At 37.2% G+C, this 26,019-nt stretch overlaps 1 protein-coding gene across 1 annotated transcript in view; it reads right to left on the bottom strand.

Annotated features, from left to right (window-relative positions):
* The window catches only part of GRM5 (glutamate metabotropic receptor 5), a 232,456-nt gene that overhangs the window by 34,295 nt on the left and 172,142 nt on the right, over nt 1-26,019 (bottom strand). The window contains exons 4-7 of the mRNA XM_041483657.1: nt 20,458-20,693; nt 8,581-8,827; nt 2,707-2,875; nt 229-355 (exon numbers count right to left, since the gene is read on the bottom strand). Of these exons, the coding sequence (XP_041339591.1) occupies nt 229-355; nt 2,707-2,875; nt 8,581-8,827; nt 20,458-20,693 (779 nt within the window). The remainder of the gene's footprint in view (nt 1-228; nt 356-2,706; nt 2,876-8,580; nt 8,828-20,457; nt 20,694-26,019) is intronic.

Below are 26,019 nucleotides of genomic sequence, written 5' to 3'. Positions count from 1 at the left end.
ATTTCAAAATCTAGTAATTCAGATCTTAAGAAAGGAGTTGAACTATGAGAATAATTCCTGGATCAGGTTCAGGAGATAAAGATCAGCTTCAGTCCAAATTTTACCTTTATCCCCATGTTCCCTTTGACCAAAACCATCCTCACACTCACCTGTATCTGCCATTTGTTTCTTCAGCTCATTAGATGAGCACTTTCATTGACAACACAAGCACAACCTTATCTCATTTACCTGTGAGCTCCTCGTTGGGCCAAGAGCCAAGCTGGCAGGCTTTGCATGTGTATTCATCAGAAACATATTCATTTTCTTTACAAGGAGTGCAGGTCCAACAGCAACTCACTTCTCCTTTACGGATCACCTGAGACAAAAATTGACATTTTGTTTTAGCAGCATAAACACACATTCATATAGTCAAAAATTTTATTTTTATATAATAGTCAAAAAAATTAAATGGAAAAATAAAAACCTTATGCTATTATCAAAACACCTAAAATTTCTATATGAACAATTAATTTACCCTTTTCTGTGCAACTTTCTGGTCAATGAAGATCTTCTGTAAAATACTTGGAATTTGACAAATCAATCAGGACACTGGTACACTGATAATTTCTTGCCTAGAACTTTTCTTACCAGAGAAGCATTTTGTAACCTCCTCTAGAAATCGAGATAATTGTTCTTCAAGACTCAGAGTAAAGTCTTTTTTTGTGTTAAGTTTCTTATCCAGCAATTTTTCATCCTTTTATTTTTTATTTCCTGCATAATTCTTTGTTGTATCACTTAACTATAAATTAATTCTTCTGTCCTTTTTAAGAGAAAAAATTCTCTTTCAAACAAATACTGTTTTGCTTTCCCCTTGTCATCTGTACAATCCTTTGAACCCATATTTATTTAGATAATCATATGGCCACACTATTTCAAATTTATAGAGTTCGGTTGTATTTGGGTTTTATAAAATCCTGTGGATGGATTCACCAACTCTAGCTGAATGTTGGATAGCATTACATTCAATGTTTTAAATTCCTCCATAATAACTCAGTCACACAGAAATTTGCAGGAAAATCACCACAGAGCTTGGTAGGGTCAAGGCCCCACCATCATCTGTGAAGACCATGAAGATAAAAACTCAGGTAAACTCTTGAGATTGATTTATGACCCATAACAAAATGAGGTGCAAACAGAATATTTCAAACACTGGGCTTCAAGCATATATTTAAGTGTATGATGACTTGGCTTCATAGTGAAGGAACCTCTTGAGAGTATCCTTGGGATCATGGGCAGAAGGTGGAAGGTGATTGTGCTAGTGAAGGCCATAAGATACTTCCCTTCAGCTGTGTTGTGACAACAGATCATGAAGGAACTCAGAGCAACGCAGTTCTGAAGATGTTAGTTGTTTGTCCACCTCTGTCCTCCCCGTGTGTGTCTGTGCCTGGAGCAGGCTAACAGACTCAAGTTTAGTGACTGTGGGAGCAACTCGTTCCACCTGCATTTATGTGCATTTATGTGTGAGAACACACCTGCAGCAGGTGTGTTCTCATCAGAACCAGCCGTCCTGTCTGGGTGTCTTTTACTGCCAATGAAGAGAAAGAAGTCGTTCTACACCAAGCTTGATCTCAGCTATTTTCAAAGCCTACACAAGGATGAGATGACTCCTCATCTGGAACAGCATGTTATTCATAAGTCTGACATGATTCCTTATGTTTACACTGGAGACAAATACAATTGGTCTGATGAAACTCACTTAAATGACTCTGCCAAAGACTAATTAGTGAATCAAACCAGGTGACCGTGTCCTAAAACTCTGTAAAACTAAGACTAAAAAAAATTCATTTTGTGTTGCAGAGACTGGTCATCCTTCCCCCAGCCCCTCTCTGCAGCTGCTTCCCAATTTTCAGTCATGCTGTTTAAACACATGAGAAAATTGAGCTTCCAGTGAGACTTGTCAGAAATCACACCTGATTTTTTTTATGGTTAAACATGCCCATCTCCTCGTTCCAATGGCTTTTATATAAATGACTGCAAGGTAAGCTACAGACTTGCAGTATTTTAACTGTTCTGCAGGAGGCATCATGAGATGCTAAAGGAAAATAGTATATAATTAATATATGACAGACTCATCTACACTCCTTGCTCCAGCATGGAAAGGGAGGAAGAAAAAATAAAAAACCTGGGAAACAAAGAAGCAGTAAAACAAGTATGATTAAAAAATATGTAACCTACATTTCCTGAAGTTTGAAGTAGTGATAGTAGTTGATGTTCTCTGATGATACCGCAGACTTAAGGTCTGATTAATAATGTTCCAGTCTGGGTGACTACGTCTAGCATTGAAATAGTAGCAATTATTATTTTTAATTTACCTGCAAGTAATTAATTGTACTGACAAGTCCTAGTCAGGGATTTGCACTCCACTGAATCAGATGCTCTAAAAATATGCAGCAAAAAGCCTTCAAACAATACCTCTTTGAAAGCATTCAAAATATAAACTAAAAAAAAAAATAAAATTCAGCAGTCCACAGATATAGGAGTCAAGAAAATGGCAGCTTATTAAAATAGTGAGATGATTATGATAAGAATAAGAACTAAATACATAAATCTGTACATTTTAATTTAAGTGTGGGATACTATCTCCATGTAGAAGTAAAGAAAAAACTTGCTTTCAAATTTCAAGGCTGTGCATACTGCAAGACTGAAGAAAAAGAAGAAAATATTTACCTTTATCTGGCCTTTTTCACAGGGTTCACTGCACACAGATCTGATGATATTACTTTTCTCTGACCATATTTCATCATCGTCCATTTTCAGCTCACCATTGTCCCAGCTGCCAACATTGATATAATCAAAGTAGTCCTTCCCCATTTGTTTAAAATTCATGATTTCATATCTTTGGAAACAGAAAGGAGAGACATAGCTGAGTTGAGGAGAACATAATGAAATATTTCAAATCAAAGGAACACCATACAGTCAAAAATCAAGCACACTGAAATGAAGAAGAAAAAATTTAAAGAATTTTGAGTACAATACTCTTTGAGTATCTCACAATAGTTTTTGTGATATCATAATCTTGCTTTTCCTTTGTATGTTAAGTTGGGGGGTTGGGGTGTTTTCTTTATTTGCTTTTTATAATATTTGGCTTTGGATTTACTGCTGGGGGTTTTTTGGGGTATTTTTCCATCACCATAAAAATTTCCCTGAACACTCTGGGGTTAAGTGACTGTCTTTCTGAGAATGACAATTTATTTAAAAAAAACAATGAAATGAGTCAAACAGAATTACATCTGTGCAGCTTCCAGCCCTGGAAGCCAATTGCATATGGAGCCCAAATTCCCTCTACAGCAGATGTTGAGTAATCTAAACCTATATGCCAACTGCTAACACTATGTCCTCCTCACTGTCTGCAGGTGCTTCTTCCCCTCCTGAGGGAAGGAGACGATAGATAAACTCTCAAAGTGAGGTAGAAGCAACCTCTGTGTGATCAAAGGAAAGTTCCTGTGCTGTAAGACTGCAAGATGAAATTTGGTGTGGCACCCAGAGAAGAATCAGGCATCACTCTTAAGGCACAGAGAGTCCAGGAATCTTTCCTTTTTTTCTTTTTCTTTTTCTTTCCCCTTTCTCTTCTCCAACATTGCATCAGTAAATGCTGGTCTTTTCCATCCATACAATCATTTTTGTGTAATTCCTTGGGGATTGAAATACATTTCACTCCTTGAACAGTATGGTGTGGAAAAGAAAAAGTACTCATGACTCAGTTCTAGGCTGCTTTTGGGTCAAAGATGGAGCTCATTAGAGTTTTCAGTTTCATATTCCTCTTCCTCCTATTTTCTCTTCAGTTCCCACACTCTTGCAGAAAGTCTGTGGAGCCACGAAGGACTCACCTTCTCCTACAGAACACCAGCCCACCTTTCTGCCGTACAGCCCTGTTCTTTTAGCACTTTTTTTATAAGCCATGTTTGAAAGGTTGGGCAGGTTCTGAAGAAATTGTCCCATGCTTTTCTTTGTCTCCTCTTTAGTGGACTTAGTTGGAATTAATATGTCTAAGCAATATGAAATTTACTAATGGAAAACAAGAAAAGAATATAGACCAAGAAGGTTAAGAGAATCTTGACTTTAGAAAAGCTGCCTCATAAACAAGGACACATCTTTTTCCTGTCAGTAGGCACCAAATTAGTCCTGAAGGCAAAGCATATAGACAGGGTTGCATCAAGAGTGGTATTGTAAGAGTGTAATTTATGAAGTTCAATGTACAAATGAGGAGAATAACCTGCTCCTTAAATCCAACAATCTCCCTAGTAAGATACCCTGCTGGGTTTAGTTGGAGTAGAGTTAATTTTCTTCTTAACAGTGTCTGGTATAGGTTTGTGTTTTAGATTTGTGCTGAAAACAGTTTATAATATAGAGACGTTTTTGTTATTGATGAGCAGGATTTACACAGAGCCAAAGCCTTTTTGCAGTGTCAAGTGGGCAAGGAGGTTGGGAATGAATGGGAAGTTGAGAGGAGACCCAGCTCCAAGTGACCCAAGGAGTATTCAGACCACATGACATCATACTCGGTGTGTAAAGTAGGGGGAAGAAGAAGGAAGGAGGGGATGTTTGAAGGTATGGCATTTGTCTTCCCAAGTCACCATTATGCATGATGGGGCCCTGTTCTTTTGGAAGTGGCTGAACTACCTGCCTACCTAGGAAGAAACAAAATAATTTCTTGGTTTGCTTTGCTTGTGTGGATGGCTTTTGCTTTTCTTGTTAAACTGTCTGTATCCCAGTCAATGAGTTTTCTAGCTCTTGCTCTTTCAGTTCTGTCTCTGATTCTGTTGATGCAGGACTGAACAAGCAGCTGCAAGGTACTTTGTTTCTGGCTGGAGTTAAACCATTACTGATACACAGATATTTCTTAAATTTTGAGGAAACACTTTTAAGACAGACAAGCAGTAGCTATGCTATATCTAACATCAGTATTTTACCCATGCTGATGTTAAAAAATAAAAAATTACAGTAAAACTATTTTATAATATTGTTCATCTATTGATCTCAAGATGCTTTGCATCACCAAAAATTCTGTCACAGTGGGGAAACTACAGTACAGCAGGGATTCAATGCAAAAATCACATGCAGGGCAGGATCAGGACTGTAAGCAGCCTCTTAAAGGAAATGAAAGTGGAGTCTGACTGAATGGACAATGTGATATTACACACATTGTATTGTTCTTGAATCTTTCCAAAGAGGAAGAAATAAGCACATGTAGAATGAAAAATTTGTTACACTTCTAGATTTTGAAACATTTCACTATCCATATTGTATAAAGAAGGAAATGTCTTCAGCTTCAATAATGATCTCAAAGTTGGAGATATGAATGCCAGACTGACACAAAGTAATTGAATCCAGCTAACACAAGCACAAACCCAAAGAAACAGACTCGTGCACATGGTTATAAACTAACTTTTTTTCTGAGGTTCACAGCCATAGTAACAGTTTGTCAAGGATTAACAGATTAACCAAAAAGTTAGCAGAGAATCCACAGAAGAGCCATTATTCAATATTGTCAGACACTGCAACACACCTATGAGTATAACTTTGTTAAAGCTTTTACTTTAGGGTTTCATGTAAAGTACTGCCAGTGTCTGACAGGCCACAGAACCTAAACCAATGATCCCCCCACAGTAGTAGGTCCATGCATACATCACAAGGGGAATACTGGAAAAGAACCTAACAAATTTAATACAGTATTGCCTCAATAAGTCTTGTCTCTCTTCTCTGTGGAGAGCAGCATTGATGGATGGGTAGAAATAGCCAGATTCAGTAAGCCCATTGCTGCAGTGAAGGCTCATGAGTCACTGGTTCCCTGGAGGTTCCTTGAGATAATACAGGGACAGTTTGTCACTAGGATAGGAGAGACCAGATGGCACAATAGCACATTTCCAGCAGTGCTCTAATCACTGTGCAAAATACTCGTTTCAAAACAGAAGTGCCATGATGTTGCTAGCAACATATATTCTACTGGTAGCACAGTCAAAACACAGTATCTTGTTTTTTCTTGCCTGTTCTTCCCTCCTCAATTTCTTCTTTAGAGTTTTGATAATATTTACAGATCATTGTTATCTTCCTGAGGAATCATGGTTTCCATACTATTTTTTTTTTCCCATGTCTTCTGACTCACATAAAACAGGCCCGACACTAGACTGTCTGCCTGGTTAAAACTCAACGTACACATAAAGCACTTTGAAATAGGGTCAGGATTCAAAGCATCTTGTAGGATTAATCATCTGTTGTATAATATCAAAAATTATATTTTTTTTTCTATACATTAAAATCCTGAGCTATCTAGGTCAGAAAGGCTTTTTATGTTCTGATTTCCTGCTTAGCACCACCACCACAGTACAGCTGTGAGGATTTAGATTCCTGTTTTAAATTCCTCCCAAGTGAAGATAGAGTTATCAATGCAAGGGAACAGGGCATATGGGTTGTTCCAGTATGACTGCACCATCTTCAAGATCTTGCAAATAGTATTTGACAGTGCTTAAAAGACTATTCACTACTCAAAACCTGGAAGTTAAAAATGGAGCTTCCTATAAAATCCTCTTAATCATGAAAGAGTACACTTTGACTCAATGTTTTCTGACTTAAGCACATGTACTGGATTTAATGCTGTGACTATTGCTGTACAAGAGGGGATAAATAACTATGATTCAAAAGAAAACAAATTCTGGTACCACCTTACAACCACACACAACTTATTGGTTTGAGTAGACAGAAATATCACACAAATCCAGGGAAGCTGGACCTTCTTAAAGTTGAGCTATCCTGAGGGACACATTCCACATGGTGTCCCCATGCTCTTCAGGGAATTACTTATGTCCAATTGTGACTGAGCAAATGACTTCACATGATCTAATTTCTTCATCATCTTTCTTAGAATTTAAAAATATCCAAGATATTCAATTAAATTCCTTACAACAAATGGTGTTAAATTATTCTTGTTAAGAATGACAACATGAGGAGAAGGAAAGCAAAAGATTTCTTTGCAATATTTAGATATTGTTATTGATGCTGTCAAGTCACATATTTGTTTTTGGCAGGTCACACATCGCTCACTAATGCAGTCATTTTTATACAAAAGACCGATTGGAATGGGGGTAGGATAAAATCCACTGCATCTGAGCACCTTTAAAACAAAAAAGAAATCCTTTTAAAGAAGTCTGAGATGTCTTTTATAAATAATTTGGCCAGAAAAAATCAGATTTAACACCTTTCTTCAAAATTCAGCTATTTGTAAAAAAGAAACGTTTTGCAGAAGACAGCCTTGCTCATGCTCAAAAAGGTCTGAAAACAAAATTCCATCTGAAATTTTCCTAGGCTTCTGCCAGTTTGTGCCTGAGTTCTCCAATTGGCTCACAGTGCCCTTCCTTAGAGTCTGAGTCTGAAGAATTTGAAAATTTGTGTCTCCAGAAACAGACACAGACTGCTGTGTAGGGGGCTGTACTGTTTGTTTTTGGGGAGAATGCTGAATTTACAGGTTTGCAAATAGAATGAAGAAAAAATCAGGTTTGAAATAGCAGAAATTTTTGGAAATGTCAAAATATTTTGACCAATGAGTTTAAAATTTCCAAACCATTTCTACTAGGAAGTTAATTATTTCCTTTCTGTTCACATTAGTGGGAGGAGACAAAATTTAAATGAATATTTTTATTAATTTAAATTTTCCCTCTAATCATCTGTTTGTATGGCACCATAACAAAGATGTTTAAAACCTTCCAATAATGTGGACATAACGGGTTATCTCAAACAATACTGGAGCAAAAGCAGTGAATGAGACAGAAAATACATCAAAACATAGGGAATAAATAGACTTTGAATGCTATCATACTTGCTGTTCTTCCTCTGAAAATTCAGTAGGCAGAAACCAGAAAAATCCCCACCTCAAGACTGTTTCCAATGTGCATTTCTATGGATACATGTGTCATAGAAAAACTTGTCTCACATTTCATAGATGTATGTATACATATGTATGCATGCTACCAGCAAAATAAGCTTTGTTTAAATTCAATTTTTCTTAGAGCAGCGCAGTATGGATTGGTAACTTACTGTGTTATGCAAGTGGAAATATTTCCTTTGGAATATATATAAGCAGGCTTTTAATTATTCTGATTTAAAAAATCTCAGATGCATCAGTACAATATTTCTGATATTGTTGTAGCTTTCTTAATAAAAGAGCTAAGTCGCTATGATTGTTTTTAGGTCAACCAAACACATACACTTAAACACCCACATAAAGAGAGAAATAAGCTGTGGTGGACATCATGGTGTACAAACATAGGGATCTGATAATTTGTTTTCAATATTAATACTTTTAAATGGTACAGATGAAAATGTAAATTAATGCAGGACGCTGTTACACCTGAAAGTCCACATCTCTAACTTGAAATGCCATAAAAAAATGCACATTAAAAAAAAATCTATTTTTGCAAAATAAGTACAGGAATCAGGAAATGTAAAACTAGGAGTATGAGACCTTAGCTCTGTTGTCAAGTCTGCACATACCTACTGTGTACTGTTGGCATCTGTGCTATTAAACAGTTTGACAAATGTCAACGTTACCTTCCTGGTGAATCACCATTCTCATCAAACAAGATCATGTCCCCAGAGACCCCGGTAAAGTTAGTCTTCATGAGGGATTCCAGGAGTTTCCGACCATCTATGGGCTTCATGGCATCACAGAGGCCCACGTAGCCTGGGCACAAGGACAGCTGCATGTTGTGGAGCCCATAGGCCATAGAGTATATTGCATTGATTACAAAGCCCATCTTGGAGTCCTGCACATGCTGCGTCCTCAGAGTCATCTGGCCTGTCAGGGAACAAGCAGAGGGTTTAGTGAGTAGGGCTGGGATACAGCCAGACCTTCAGACATCTGCTGGTTGCTTAATTACTAACAGTGGAAAAAGTATTTTAAATGTCTTAAGCAACTCATAAAAGATGTTTCTATTGGTACACACACTGACCATGTTAGAATAAAAACAAAGAAATGAAAGTAGAGGTTTTCTTTAAATATTGTATTATCCAGATGATGTACTTCTCTCTGCAGCTCATCAGCTCACTTCACGTATGTTAGTTTTAGAGTACTGCTCTTTCATGTGTATTTTTAAAGCATGCACCATGGGCATTATAACATAATATTTTAGGGAACCCAGAAACTTCTCTCAACCTGCAGAAATCTCTTCAAACCTTCAGAAATATTGGTTGAAGTGTAAATGATAATAAGAGGTTTGTTCTCTAGAAACCTTATAAAAAAAGTTCCACTTCTGGAAAATCAGTGAACTCTGTTGCCCAGGGAAGTTGTCAATGCCCCATCTGTGGCAGTGCTGAAGGCCAGGTTGGGTGGGGGCTCTGAGCAGTCTGGTTTGGTGGAAGGTGTTCTTGCTCATGGCAGAGGAATTAGAACTACATGATCTTTAAGGTTTCTTCCAATCCAAGCCATTCTATAATTCTATGAAAACACTTTTATTTCAGAGACATGGAGCCAATCCTGTGCAAACAGACTGACCTAGGCACCACTCCTTTACTGTACCAAAAGTTACCCCCAATGACTCTCCTATATCTTTCCTCTCTCTTTATGAAGTGAGGATAGCAATGCAATACAGGCAAATACATTAAAATCTGTGAAGGGTTTGACAGTGTGGGTTAGGCAATTACTCTGTTTAGTCAGAACTGGTGAATGTTAATATTTTTGGCTTTCAAAGAGTGATGTTTGTTCTACTATTCTCTAATTCTGCTTCTGTAAAATGCACAGAAAAAAAATCATTCAGCAGCACCTTGAATACCTTTAAGTTTTATAGCACACTGTTATTACTAACACAGATTTTCTCTATTGACAGCACCACACAAACTAAGGAAGTGTTGGTTAGAGATTTTCTTTCTTGCTGCACTCTGGCCACAAGATCTTTAATACTGGGGAAGTGAGAAGAGTCAGAGATATAACAACTGCATCGATGGTGCTGGATATTTATGTGACACATAGAAAGGTTTATCTCTGTAGGCAGGACAAATAAAAAGCTCTATTAGAACTTTTGTTCTGCTTCTATCTACCAAGCAGCGACCCTAGGAGCTAGGGAGTCCCTTGTGTGGGCAGCCCAGAGTAAAGGGAATGCAAATAACCTGCCTATTCCATGAGAGTCTGCCTGCCACAGAAGCACTGAGGAGGGGCAGGGATGGTGCTCACACTTGCCCATCTGAGCTGCAGAGGCAGCACAATCTGAGAAGTATTTTATGCCATGAGAAGACTGAGACAAAGAAATGAAGACCAATATATGACTCTCAGAGTGGCACTCATCTAGTTGAACAATATCCATCCAGAAGACAAGAACCCATTCTGATGGGTAGGCACCTTTATTGGAAAAGGGTAAGAATCTCAAGCTGGTGATCAATTCTGTCATAAAGCAGACATGACTGCATACAAGCACACCTTTTCAGTGGTGAACAAGAAAATCACCCCCCAGTTCTAACCACTAAAATCTATTGCAACACTGGAAACACCAGGAAGGGTAACAAAACATATGGTTTGAACTGAAAAACACTGTGTAGAGGTCAGAAAATAAATGAGAGAACAGAAAGATTCCTTTTCCCCCTCTGTTTTATGTGGAAACTGGCACCACCATTTCCAGTCAACCTCAGGAGCAGCGATTATTAACATTTTGGAAGGCTCAGCAATACGAAGTTGAAGCATATTAATAAAAAAAAAAAAAAAAAAACAAAAACATGGAAAAAACACACAGTGCTGCTCATTTGTTCTGTTCTACCAAGGTATTTCTTTTCCCTAATTAAAAATAATAGGCATAAAAACTGCATCAGTGAAGTACATGTAAAACCTATATTAATTGAAATTAAGTGGAAAATTGAACAAGCATATTACACTGCAATGCATAAAACTTGTTTTAACCAATTATTCATCCACAAAATTAGCACCTTACACACCATGCAGTTAATTATAGTAGCCATTAGGATGAATCAGATTTGCATTGGCAATATTATTTATCATAAAACACTATTTCAGCTGCTTTATTGCATATGATTGCTTAAAAATCTAATAACTTACTTCTCAATTCTTAGTCTCCACTGGGCTTTGTGCTTCAATTTTATGAAATTATTGTTCTGATTTTCTTTAAACACTGAACCTCATTCCGTTCACCTGATGATTTATAATGAGGCTGCTTAGCTCTTCCTAGAAGCTGCTGGCAATTGTCAATGGAGTTGTGAGGGATTTAGCTGCTGTGAGAATTTTAATATACTTCCTGCAGCTGGAGAACACATTCACCTGAGATATTAATTGCCTCACTTGGCTATATAAGGACAAATTCAACCTACCAAGGTCATTTTATAGTACCACAAGATTCTGTACTTTTGGCATGTCAGACTTGAAGCATATAAATAACCCTAGCAGTGATTTTAAAGGAAGGTTGATTACACAAGCTAAAAGGTAGTCTCTCACTCAACAACCAAAAACAAAAAAAAAGTAAAAAATATTTTAAATCTATCTCTGCAACAGCTATGATTTAGGTAGCCTTAAACACATTGTGCACTCAAGAGTTCTTGCATATTGCTCTTGCTGGAACTCTAACACATGTTCTTGCCCTTATTACTCATCCATGAGAACTGTCTTCAGTCAAGAACCTTTCCTGACACAAGGTCATGACATGGAAAGGTGGCCCAGATGAATTTAATGGGGATGGCAGTGTTTGGAGTATATCAACTTTATGAATCTATGCCGAAGTTTTCAAAAGAGCACACACATAGTGATAGGGCAAAGGGGAATGGCTTTAAGTGGAAAGAGGTCAGGTTCAGAGGAAGAAATTGAGGGTGGTAAGCATGGTAACAAGTTGCCCAGATTAGCTATGAATGCTCCGTCCCTGGAAGTGTTCAAGCCAGGTTGGATGGGACTTTGGTCTAGTGGAAAATGTCCCTGCCCATGGCAGGGGGACTAAAACGACTTTATGGTCTTTCCTTTCCAATCCAAACCATTTTATTCCATGATTATATTGTATGATTAACTGTATGGAGATGGCCCAGCACTAAACTCCTCATCCAAATATGTTCTTTTCTGTTGTCAAATCTCCAAAGCACACAAATGCATAGATGATGAAAAAGAAACATGTTCTTTCACCAAGAAAGTGATTCCAACTAGCAACAGTTCATTTCTTGGATCTATTTAGAAACAATTAGTGTACTTATGGGCAGTGATCCAAGAAAGCACTTATGGATGCTGTTAGTCGCTGTGCATGGTGAGCCAGCTCTGGACTGTTTCCCACGCTCCAAAGCAACTCCAGCAGCTCCCAGAACAGGTGGTCCTGGCTACCAGTGAGACTAATAAAATAGTTCTAAGAATGATCCCCTCCTTCTAAATACGGAAAAATAAACCAAACCAAACCTACATCTTTGAAGCAAATTCTGAAATTGGGCTACTGTTTCTAGTACTGAGCGTCAAATAAGAATTCTTCAATAGATTTCGTTATTTTACAGATTTTTGATGCAAAACTTCATTCCTCTTTTTCTTCCAGATTTTTACCCTCAAGGAAAATGAAATACAATTTTTTCTGCTTGCCAGCTTGTGATACTACAAAGCCTCATCAAGCAAAGATGTTAAAGAGTGCAAAATTACTATGGTTAATATGCTTTTTCTGCTTTCCACCTTTTCCAAAAATAACAATACTTTGCATTTTAAAGAATTAATAAAGGGTAAAAAGAAGAGTGAAAATACTTTACATTCCAGGCAATCCCTCACCTCCCTTATTTCATTCCCTGAGGAGAAATATGAGAACAAAATATGACACGCAATATGAAAGAATATTTTTTTTCAAAGTGCAGAGCAATGTGTTTGCTTTGCAAGAGTTTAGCACTGAAATGAAGGGAAATTGTTAGTGTTTATTTATTATTATTATTACTATTATTATTATTATTATTTTAAAAAATCTCAGTGATCAAAGGGTTGCTTATTACCAAGTCATAAGAGACATTACAATGGAAGCCACAGGCATATCCTACAGCGTCCAATTATTTAATAATGCTTCTCCATGATTATATCAAAATTTAGTTTCTATACAATTTCCATAAATATGCCATTAAAATATTCAGTGATTCTTTGTGCTAAGTTTTGTTTTGAGGGACAAGATGTTGACAGAAATGAATTCTAGTTTTGCTGGCAAATACATCCCACATTCACATTCTGCTCACTGTACTTGAAGTCCATCAACCAATGTGTTTTCCTATATTTTCTTTCCTTTGCCTTAGTGAATTTCTTAGAAAAAATTTGGATAACAGGCCAATCTTTCTAACAAAACCATGGTAGTGTCTGTCTTCTGCAGGATATAGTGTGTGGCTTCTTAGCTCTGTCAGCAGGTCCATGTTGTCCCTGTTGTGCTCCTTGGCAACACATGTAATTTTCCCTGGATCTGTATGCACTGGATGACATGCACCAAGTCAGTCATCCCAGAAACATGCAATGAAGAAATGTGTGGTATCTTGTAAAACAGAGGAAAGGTTGTATACAAGAACCATATTGTTCATATCGAGTTAAATTGTCCTTGTTTAAAGATATAGAAAAAAGACTGATTTTGGAACCTTTTCCAGAGTCTATTACCAGAGCTTTCTAGCAAAGCAATGTGAAATGATAAAGTAACTTTCAGTTCTGTATAATTTGTAAGGTTCTGGGTGTATTTTTCTACTAAAAAATCAATTGCAGTAGTTTATTTATTTATTTGTTTTCCTATTTTAATTTATTACAGGCTCTTGGGCTGAAGAAAAGAGGTATTTTTTGCTCTATGGGAAATTTCATGGAGTTCAAATATCCTTTTTTTTTTTGCCAGGAAATGTAATTTTGATGCTGAGGCAAAACACATAGTATAAAAATGAAACAATGTGAAGGTAAATTCAAATCTTAAAACAAAGCTTTTCAGCGTTACTGAGATAAGAAAACAAAAAATGACCCATTTTAATGCTGCTGTGGAACATTTTTGAAATTTGACAAGGAAATACCTCCCAGTGTAATTCCCTCACCCAACGCTTTTGACCAGTTCTAACTCTCACTCTTCTTAACTGAAAGCCACTATCAGCACTGTTACATTTCACATGTTGAGTAACACCTAAGCGTTGAGAATGACTGAGAGACCAAATTCAATGTATTGAAATCCAGAGATGACTTTGAAGTGCCTTTTTCAGAGGACTTAGTTGACTTTGGTGTTTTACATCTATTTAAACCTGCAGAGCCTCGTCATTCTCAGAGTGGTCACAAATCTGATGGGAGCAGGACCTTCATCCCTGGGTGCCCACAAAACAGCGGCAGTCTGGCTTCTCTTGTCAAGTTCAGTATAATCAGCAAAAAAAAAGTATCAGCAACAGGTAGTCCTAGGAGAAGGCAAGTAAATAGATACCTATTTCTCAGTATAATTTTCTTAACAGCACTATTCTTTCTCTACAGATTTCAGTTTCTTGGTCACAAATTGCAGCAAAGCTCAACAACTACAGGTGCAAAAGTACATTAAGTGGTGGCATAAAACTCACTGTACTTGAAAACATGCTTATATGAAGTATTTTAATCTATATAGAAAGTTGAGCTACGGAGAGAAAAGAATGGCAGGAGCTATTCCAATTGAAACATCCAATATGAAATTTATATAATCTGAATAAGTTTAATTATAAGTTAATTTTTAAGGCTAGAGAGACATGATCCAGATAGTTTTCAAGGCTCAGGAAGGCAGTTGGAAAAGCAATTGCAACATAAGGAAGTCATATTAGGTGTACCATCACATACATCCAATATATTGAAGGAAGAAATGAGGGAAAATAAAGGGAAGGAAAAACAAATGTAGTTTTGTAGTCAGATTTTGCAGGAGTTTGACGAATTCTGTAACAACGAGAAGATTCAAGCTATTAAAGTGTTTGAGTTACAGATGTGTTAAATTCAGGATCAATGCATATCAAAAAGGCTTTCAAAAATATAAATCAGAGCATATAGCAGTTTTTAGTGTCACACTGCTTCTTTCTCTGAATCAAAAATATAGTAACATGTCTGTGTGGGCTCCTGGCTCAGATTATATCAGGCTGCTAGAAAATTCAGATCTGGATTTATGCCTTACAGCTGATTTGCCTTTGGAATTTTCTGGATCTGACCCAGCATCACTGTAAAAGTAGTAATAACTGTATTTGAGTTCCAGGTCTGAAATGTGGGGCACAGAAATGAGGCCTGGACCATAATTTGGCTTGCAGGTGCCCAAGCATGAATATGAAACTGAATCACACAGAGGATTTATTCAGGAGAATTAAAATGCTTTCTAATTCACTGTTAAAAAAGCGAGAAAATAATTTTAACTTTGTTCTGCTTTTATTTGCCGTCTAAAAATGAAAGTACAGGAATGTTAAGTCTGAGGAATAAGATGTTTAAATGGGACACATTCCTTGAAACATGGAACATACCTTTCTGTTCTGACAGCACTTATGTTTTGTTGGCTGAGTCCTGATTAAACTAATTTTGGCATCAGAGCCTACATTTAATCAACAGATTTGCATGTTGCAGTGCAAAAGACTAGGCAGTCATGTTTTATTCCTTCATTCTATCTAGAAACCCAAAAGGGACATCTTTTAAACCAAATTTCTGTTCATCTGAAACCGTGGGCTTTCTGTGTGTCCTTCTGTACTCATTAAAAATAGCTGGAACTGGATGAGATTCAGCAAACAGGTAGGTATTTTTTGCACTTTAATTTTATGTGCAAATTTGTACCTTTAGCAGAAAAACTTTTCTTGTATTTATCTCAAATTTCCCTAATCACCCTTTCTGCAAACAAGCTCATTCATTCTTAATCCTCTTCTAAATTGCTTGGAGATGCATTGGTCATCCTTCTTTTATGAGAATTTTTTACACCCTCAGAAAAAGCACCTTTAACTCAGAGAAGCCACATGGTTAAATAATGAATTAAATTTGGGATTTTTGCAGCCTTCTAAGATGCACTCAGAATGCTGCTGCAAATCTCCTTTCCCTGGAGCTGTAACCAGGACACCTGTACATCACTGTGTGTTCTTCTTCCCTATAAACCCTGTCACTGGGTCCTTGCTCCCAGCCATGGCAGACATAAGCTGCTTTGCTCACTTTCAGTGCCCTCCATGTCTTGTTTTTGGCTGACCTCTGTCTGTGATGACCCAGACCCCAAAATTTCCCTTTGTTTTCACTTCACTTCTTTGAACTGCAGTATTTAACATCAGGACCCTGCTGTAAGTACCTACACAAGTGACCCATCACCTCCCTCCAGATTCTTGTTCCCACTATTCCTTTACATGAAACTGCTATTTTTTTCTTAAGTCTGTAGCCTCTGCCAGTCAAAGTAAGATACTGCACTGCTTCAGCAGCATCAGCCTCTATTTATTTACTCTTTAATGTCTATGACTTAGATCACAGGTACTTGGGATGTGTATTCTGGTATTGCTCTGTGTTTCAGTATCACCATTAATAATGCTGTTCCATCCGTGCCTCCAGCTTTTGCACAACATGGGAAAAATAATATCACTTAACAGTGCAGGCAAAATAAATAATTTAACAGACTGGTAAATGTAATAAATATGCTTCTGCTCCTGGTGGCTTTGAGGACTTGTCTTTTTCCAGCACTGTCCATTGAGCCAGGGCTTCACCACATAATTAACTTATGTTGGGTTTTGCTTCTGCTTGGAGTAAAGATGCATTTTTTAAAACACCCTCACCAGGATGAAAATGTACTAGGAATTAGAGATTTAGTGGGAACTCTTTCTGAAAGAAAGCAGTCGCATAAACATCTCATCTTCAGAGGTCTAAAGGCAATCAATACCAAGGGATTAGATTAGCCTTTTGAGACGTGAAGCTGGTCATTGAGTGGAGTTACCCATCTGGATCAGCTTGCAGACCTATTTATGAACTTCTTTGAATTATAGTCTTAGATATTAAGAAAACCTCTGACTACTGCTAGAGGTGAAACCAACCCCAAGTCTTGTAAAATCCCTGGTGTTTGGAGGCCATTAAATGTCTCCTTTTACACATGCACTTTAAATTCTTTGTTCTGACTCTTGTTCTTCAGAGGTGGCTTGTAGCAGCTCTCCTGTGCCATGGAACTGATTACACCAAAAATAAAGTCAGATAAGTCTGTGAACTTCTCACTTTCTGTAGTGCTCCAGCTGGGCAGAAAATCAATGTTCTTAGCAGCGACAGCAGTGGCACCCATTTGGATTAAGCAAGTATATTCTAATCTGCAAATGAAAAATGAGCTGGATGCTGAAATTTTCATCTCAGTATGAACTAAGTCTATGTGAAGGAATGGAAACCTTTTAGTCCTTAATAGAAATTCATGGAGAAAAAAATCTTTATTCTTTTTTGGATTTTCTTTGTTTGGCTGATTTTGTAATTTGGTTATACATATCATACTGAACCTCATATTCATAAATAATAATACCTGTCCTGAAACTGTCTATGAATATGTTCATATTTCATGTTTATGTTAAAAAGTGAGAAAAATACTTGCAAGTCACTGGAGATGATTAGAATGGTTTATAGCTTTATGTATTTTCTGTCACAGGGATAAATGTAGCTTAATATTCTACTAGGCAGGATTCATCAAAGCAAATGAAGAGATTTGAACAGCTAAATTCATAGCCGGTGCATAGGCGAAGTCAGTTATTACTTAGATTTCAGCCATATCTTCCTGTGTTTATTTTCTTATTGAATAAACTTGACTGTACTGTTAACCATTCTTTATGTTTTTCTGACAACACAACTGGATTACAGAGAACAATTAATTTTATTTCCCACTAATATAATGCTGCCTTTTATATAGACACATTCATTTAATAATGACCTTGTCTATTAACATCAGTTCTCTGTTTATCATTTTATCTTTATTCCAAGAAATAAAGAATTGCTTGACTTTTGATGTAAAAAAATAGGTTTTGATTTCTCTCCAGCACTTCTCAATAAACTTAATCTCATTAATTGTAATCCTAAAAAACACCTGTAACTTAATTTTTTAGTGTGTTTGGGGTTTTTAATATTTTTTTTTGATGCAGCTTCTGGAGAACACCATGTATTTAATGAAATAAAATAAAGGATATAGTCCTGTTTTCTTGCCAGGTGAAATCAGAACCAAACTAATTCCTCATCATGCAGAAACTCTTAGGACAGCCTGCGAAACATTTATGACCACTGAGGGCAAGATTCATCTTTACCATTGTGAAGTCTGAACTGATGGAATTTAGGACTCACAACTTTGACTGTTCAAAATAAATAAATAGTAATATAGGAATTGAAAAGATGTAATTTTCAAATTCTTATGGGTGATAGGAAACGAGGCAGAAACAACAACTACCATGCCAGTTTCAAATATTCATGGTAATTTTGATCTTAAAGTCACAGCATCAAAAGTCTCCCTCTTGCATTCTCAGTGAATACATTTATATCTTTCTTGCTGGTTAATCCACAGGAAATTCTACAACTACAATTAACATTTTTGCCCTACAGCAGCAAGAGAGAATTAAAGCTTTTATAATCTGGTTTTAATTATTTTACTGTATGCATCATGGTCCAGCCCTGAATACTACAATAAAACTGAAGAAGAGGAAATTAGAGCTATCTATTTGGAAAAAAGCCTTCTTCCCTAGTCATGATTTGTAAATCAGAAGATTTGGATTTTTGCACCTTTTTCTGTGTCTTTGAAATTCCTGGGTTTTAGGAATATTTTGAGCTGTGGTTCTGTGTGGGAAAGCTTCCAGACATGATACTGTTCACACCAAGCAAATCAAGCTTAATGATTGTCTAATATTCATGTCTCGTGAATTAGTGTATAAAATAACATCTCCCTGCACATCCATGATAATTTTTCTGTGGTGGTGAATTTTATTTTAGGTGCTATGAAAGACTCTTTAGGCACTTACATTTCATAGTTCCTAATCTTTCACATAAAACATAAATTAGATTCTCACATTGTTGGTAAAAGGCAAGTTAAAAAAGAAACCAACAAAAGTCAAATTGAAATGTTTTTTACATGGCACACTGATGGAAACCAGGTCTTTATTAGCCTGCATTCAGCTATGCCCACTGTATTGACATCTCAGGTCTATATTATCATGGGGAAATCAATGAAGTTTGCTGCTCAATATGCAGTAGCTGTCAATAGTGCAAATAAAACCTGTCTTAAACTGTGTTGGAAGGGTGACAGAACAAAAATAATGGGGAAAAGTGAGTAGAGTGTGGAAGGTGTATGCTGAGATTTTGGGATTCCTAGATTCAATTTATTTCTCACTCACAAACTTCCTGTGAGACCTTGTCCAAATCAAAAGAAAAACATTAAGATCATTAAGTGGGATTTAGTTAGGGGTTTGTGTTGTGTAAATCCAAGACTCTGATCCTTTAAGATATTTCTTGGTCTCACGGGTGTGTGGAAGAGATTCACATTTTTAGGAGGGAAGAACCCTTGGGGTTTAGAGCTGTGGTTGGACTAATGCCCAGCACAGCCCCACATTATCCCCAACACTGCCAGAATATTCATACAATGGTATTAATGATATCTCAAGGGTCAGAAATAGTGAAAAATTTGCCCAGAGAGTTACAGAGAAGGAGAAGGGGCTTGTGAAACAGTCCTCCTAGCCTCAGAGGAAGGACTCTGAACCCAAAGAAAGGACCCTTTCCAGGTAGTCTGGGGTCTTCTCGCTGAGGCACTGAGCCATTGGCTCCTGCTCTGTCTCTTGCCATTTGACTGGTGCCACAGGTCCTCATACCCTTTGGAATGCAAGACATGGATGCCAGTTCACAGCCTAGACAACATTAAAACTGCTTGGCATCTCATGAAATAAAGAGCAATTAACAGAAGTAATAAATTTAAAAAAAAACCTACAAAACTCCAGATTTTGTAGGTACCACGTCTATCAGTAGCAGAGAAATGACAAAATGTGGGAGTTTTTGCTAAAATTAGTACAATGGAATGAAAATAATCAGCTCAAAATGGCATATCCAGAAATGACCCATGGCTGAAAGAAAACCTAATGACATCTTTCAAATCACCTGGTGTTTTATATGAAGTTCATAAATACTGATCACTGCCATAAAGGCTTCAGATAACTTTTAGTATATTATCTCTCTCTTTGGCCTTTGTGAGCCAAAGCAATATGATCAGCTTTTTTTCTGAAAAGGTAAATTTAATTTTGTGTTGCAGCATTTTTGAAAGTGTTTACATGCCTATGGAGGTGGAGTAGCATCAAGTTTTTCAAATACAGAGATCAGTTAGGTACTGAAGCTGTGTCTGTTTCTTTAGAAATCTGAACACTAAAAATTGTGCTTTTTTATAATTTTGAGAACCACAAGCATTGCAATTACAGCTTCTTTTCCTTCCAATCCAACTCACTACTTCACCAGACCATTCTGCATCAGACCAGACCTTCATTCACATTGTTTCACTCAGCAGAAGTAATAAATTCACTTACTTGTGCAGGTCTTGTTGTATTTAGGGTTCTCTTGGGGAAACCCCTTCAAGCGGCACTGGAACCTGTGCTGCCAAAACTCCTGAAACCATGGATTCCGATGGTTGGTTTCTGGCCGGAGCTCTAGGTAGTAGTCATCAAACCACTTCACGTCTGGGGACTGCAGCTTGATTGTTATTCCACCAACAGCTTCGTTCTGGTACCCTTCTGTCACATCATACCTGTCAGCCCAGCCGTCACTACAGGGATAAAGGAAAGGGACACAACATTGACCTTTCAAAGGAATAAGAAAAGAGCTTCCTTAACATTGAGGATCAGAGCCTAAGAGCACACACACTGGCAGTTGTGGTTCCGAGTGGACTCTTGTAAAGCACCTGTAATTCTTCTAGAAGAAGAATTCAGTGTTTTACTTACATTTGCTTGACATCAGCACCTTCTACTTAAATTATCTATTCCACATCCTCCACATAGGGTAATTGAAACAATGTTAAAAATCACAGATCCTGAAATCTGCTGTGTATAAGTGCATCTCTGCATCAATTAACCTCATTGAGGGGAGAAAACCTTGGGTTCAGCGTTTCCCTGACACTGGGTTGATACCACTCTCACCTGCAAGGATGCGACTTTGAGGACAGGTCCTCTCACTGTGCAAAGGGCAGGACGGTGCAGCAGACCATGTCCCTACCTCTTGATGGAGCACAGCACAGGGAGCCAGAAGCAAGTCTCGAATGGGCTGGCACTGCTCAAACAGAAAGACCAGCACAGAGACAACATGGCATTGCATCTGAAGCAATTAATCCTCTCTGCAGACATGGCTAATGAAGCTGGGCAGAGCATTTTGCAGATCCAGGTGTTGCTCCTATTTCTTTGTTGCTTGTGTCTGGAGCTTTATGGAGTTGTGTGATACTGTACTGCACACGGAATTTTAATCCCTTGCTGTTAACCTTTTCAGCTTGCAACACTCAAACCACAAGGAGACAGAAGCAACTGAAAACTCCACTCAAATAAAATGTCACAAATGTTCAGGGTAATTTCCCTCTCCCCATTTTCACAATGGATTTTCCTGGAAGTACTGCCATTTACGAAGTTTTACTCAATCCTAAAAATGTACATATCTCATTAGAACATTTCAGATTACTTCTCTTTTATTATGAACATGATATTTAAGTTTTTCAAAACTCTGAGTCTTGGAAAAAAATCCCAGATTTACATTTTTCCCTCCTCTAAAAAGTAACTGATGTTGACTGTAGAGAGTACCTTTAAATCCTAAAAGTTGAGTAATTGAAGGATGAAAAATAAGCTCAACTTGTCTTATTTTAAATCTTCACGATTTTTTTAAAGCTAGCCCTTCTGTAAGTTAGTCATGCTTTAAGTGATGTAGGTGACCTTATGTGTGTGGATCTGTTGCTCTCTTTTGATCATTCACTGCCTGTCTTAAACTTTTCTTGTGTTTTGCAGAGCAGGCAGAAATCCTGCTGCAGACACCTGGTCCCCACTGCCTTCCTTATGCTGCGCATTCAGCTGTCCTCACAGAGCAAACACACCCTCAGAGAGTGGCTCCTGCATAAGTCACTGTTTCAGCAGAGCTTGGACTCTTGACTATGTCTTCCTAGCACAGCTGCAATGTCAGTAAATAGCAGCTTCACCAAGGGGGGAAAACATATCCCGTGTCTGGAATCAAAATGAAAGGACCATTAAACATGCTTCAGATTTCAAACTTGTTTGTTCAGCACAGAAGAGTAAAATATGCATTCACAAAAGGAGAAAGATGAGCATTGCTGTTCAGTTTAAGTATAACACTTGGAAAATTTACCTTCTAGCTTAGGGATTAACATAGGTGTTAATGTTCCCAACTGCACTCAAGAGGCTCAGGAAGACAAACAGCCCCCACTTCCACCAGGAATGTTTACTGGACAGAGTTAAAACCCATTGTGGGTTGTTTTGTGATAAAAGCCACAGAAGGTGTTTTAAATTTATGACTGATTTAACCTTTCCTTTAAAAGATTCATCTTGTTCATTGGCAAGTTTTTAAAGCAGTTTTATCCACCCTCATGAAACCTGACAAGTTTTTGAATGCAGGAAGTAATAGGCTTTGTAGTGTGGGTTTTTTTTTAAACTGGGTAGAATTTGAAAGAATTAAAGCCATGCTGTCAGTATCGCAGCTTTACGAGTTTTCTCATTAAAAAAAAAAAAAAACCAAACCAACCAAACAAACAAAAAAACACCAAAAGCCAAAAAAACCAGAAACAAACTAGAAAAAGCCTGTTTTCTTGTAATTAATTTCTTTATCATTTTCAAAGGAGTAGATTTGTAGATCTACTCCAGCAGGGTGCTATAAAATTTACAGAATTACTTTATGATTAGCTATCCCTCTAAGAAGATTTGCAACAGAGATAACATTTTATAGCTTTAAATTACTAAAAAATTATGGAAATGACAACTTTTTAATGACAATTACATAACCCTCCTTCTCAACTTTTCTGCAGGAGATCTTAATTCAACAGAGCTGCTTTTCATTCAAATAAGTATTTCAGCTTATCTTCTTGCGCAAAAGGTGTTTAGCAATATTCTATAAAACCTACTCAAAGTGCGTATTGTACAGACAACAATGTAGAGATAACAAAGGCTCAGATGGGCAATGTGGAAAAACAAATGTTAAACTACTATCCCAAAATTGGTGAAAGTGGAGTGTTCTACAGGATAGAATGACTATTTAAAAATCTACTTGTTAGTTTCAGAGGTGAAGGGTGAACCAAAAAGAAAGACAATCTAGAAAACAGGCTTGATTGACTTAGCTGAAGATTTATAGCCTAAAGAACCAAGCACAATAATAGGGAAGACGTGCTATTTGTCTTCAGGTACATCAAAAACATCATCTAAAAGATCACAAACTGTTTCTCATATTGAGGTAAGCATTCAGGACTTAAACTGAAGAGAGAATGACTCAGACACCAGGAAAATTTCCTCACAGCAAAGAGAATGAGGAACTAGAATAGCTTGAAGTGAAGACTCTTAGGGGTGTCAGAGAGCAAGACAGACAAGCATCCATCTGATATAAATGCCTTGGTGAAGGGATGGCTATCTGACTGCTTGACATCCACTATGCGTTAGTAGTTGTTGAGATTTGACATACGTCTGGGAATGATGATTCCATAAAACCCGGCAGGTTAGACAAAAAATTCAAAGAAAGTTAAAGCAATAACTCTCCTTCACAGCTCCTCCAGCTTCTTGTAATGTTTTGCCTTAGTTATTTTTTCATTATTGTATTTTTTTAATTGCTACGGGAAGCAACAACAAAGAGAAATTTATTTAGGAAAAGTGATGTGTTAAGCTATACACACAACTAATTCCAATGATGCAGTCAGGGTAGGCAGGAGTGTACACTGGGTCAAAATTACTCTACATGAAAATGAAACTGTTTTATCTCTCTTTTGTTGGGTGAAAGTAAGGTTTTTACATCTAATCCCCAAATAACACTATCTCAGTATAATTAAGATAATCCTTTGAGGTTTTAAAGCAGAAAAGAAATTCTACGTTCCCTAATTTAGACGTTTTGTCAGTCTGAAGTAAACACAGGTCTGGCAGTTTAAGGCCACTTTCTCAGTTTTGAATATCTGTAGCACCAGTTCTATAATATTGACCATATATGTAAGACTTCCACAGTCCAAATGACCTTTGTCATGGGAAATGAAACTCCGAAGCCAATGAGTCAACAATAAGATATCATATTTGAACAACTACAAAATGATTTGCACAAACTGACATGCCTACACAGTAAATAGACACAGATTTAATTTTTAAATATTACAAGTCTTTCAAGTCTTTTATACTTGTTGAAGACATTTCTTAAATCTCAGTTATAGAGTTTATAATATTGATTTTAGTGAAAGTTTTCAGATTCTTGAGAAGCCTTTCAAGGAAGTAGGGAAATTCTGCCACTTTTTAGGGACAGCTGGACTAAAAAAGTTTCAAATTGGAAAATCGTATGCTGATAAAGAGATTAAATAAATATTATAATTGACTATTTTTCCATTCAGTAACACAATATCCTTCAAGGACAACTTCAGATTTAAATACTCCTGAACAATGCCAATACCTGTTGTGGTTTTGTTTCATTCCATGCAGTATCCTGACAGACCTGGGAATTCGCTGTTGTGAGAATCGAATTATAGAAAACAATACACAACCTGTGATTTGAAGATCATTAACTATAGACTGCTTAAAAATTTAGCAAGAGCTAAATTGGATAATACAGGAGGCGCAGAAAAAAGAGGTACATTGTGCAAATTGACAGTCCCTGAAACTACTGCAACCCTTTTCAGTCACTATTTTGTGAATACTTGACAATCGACTCATTTTAGTTTTATTGTACTAATAAATTAAGCAACAGTGAGTTGCAAATATGATTTTTTTTGACTATTGGAGATATTTTTGTTAGCCGCTCACTTTAAAAAAAAAAAGATTGTCATTGATAAGCTATCAAGCTATCAGGTATATACTATCCAGATCTATCAGGTATTATTAGGAATCTATCAAGAAATAAAGATTTTTTGGGAGTTAACTAACTAACTAATTAACTAACTAACTAACTAGGATGGTGGAGTTGTCTGCTCTAGGCTGCTGCCAGTCCTGGGTGGGAGAAGGGAGCAGGGAGAGGTCTAATGCTAAGCCAGCTACAACTGCAATCTGGTGGACATCCAGGACAGCAGCTGGAGGTGATGTTCCTGCAGAAGCTCCTCCCCATGTTACCTTGTGCCCTGTCTTTTAACATTCCAGTTCTTTAGAGCATAGAAAGCTGCAGAGATGTCTCGTGGTTGGTCCATTAAGTGATTCACTAGACTGAAAAAGTGTTTTCAGTTCTTGGCTCTGTACAACTTATGATCAGTAAAACGTTGTGAGTTAATACCAGTGAGCTGGCAAACGTAGCTTCAGGATTCCTGTGGAAACCACCTGGAAAATTCAGCACACATTCTAAACCTCTATTTCTAATATTAGACAAAATACTAAGAGACACAGGTGTACAACAAAAATAGACTCCCTTTTGCAAACTGTTCCATTTATTTTCTATGTTGAAAATGCAGCAGGGTCTTGGAACCAGTTGAGCTGATTTCTTTTTCTCTGAAGTCCCTTTCAAGCTATAGCTAACATTATTACAGTTAATGAGTGCATTCATTAGGCTGTAGACTGGTCTCTTTTTTGTTATGCAAAAATCTGTTTGTAGGCAGGCCACATAATAATGATGGAAACTGCTGTTCTGCCCACATCTATAATCACTCTCCTGCCAAAAATCTGACCGACAGCACTTGAAAATATATTTCTCCACCTGTGTAAGAGTTTTTGTTTCAGTGGCTTTAAAATGAATTTCACTGCATTTCTCTGCTCTTCCAAGGTTTTTTTCCATATGTTTTAAAAGCTCTAAAAGTATTGAATAGTCCTCACATTCTTCTCAAAGCACTACGGGTCTTGCAAAGGTAAATTTGTTTGGTTAGTACTGAGTGGAGGGTGGCATTGCTTTTGCTGAGCAGCTGTAAACTGATGCATTTAGATGAGCTCGTTTTATAACTG

This window comes from Pyrgilauda ruficollis, unplaced genomic scaffold (genome assembly GCF_017590135.1).
Source record: "Pyrgilauda ruficollis isolate IOZ18807 unplaced genomic scaffold, ASM1759013v1 scaffold60, whole genome shotgun sequence".
NCBI lineage: Eukaryota > Metazoa > Chordata > Aves > Passeriformes > Passeridae > Pyrgilauda > Pyrgilauda ruficollis.
The sequence above is the reverse complement of the archived record's forward strand: the minus strand, read 5'-3'. Positions and strand labels throughout refer to the sequence as shown.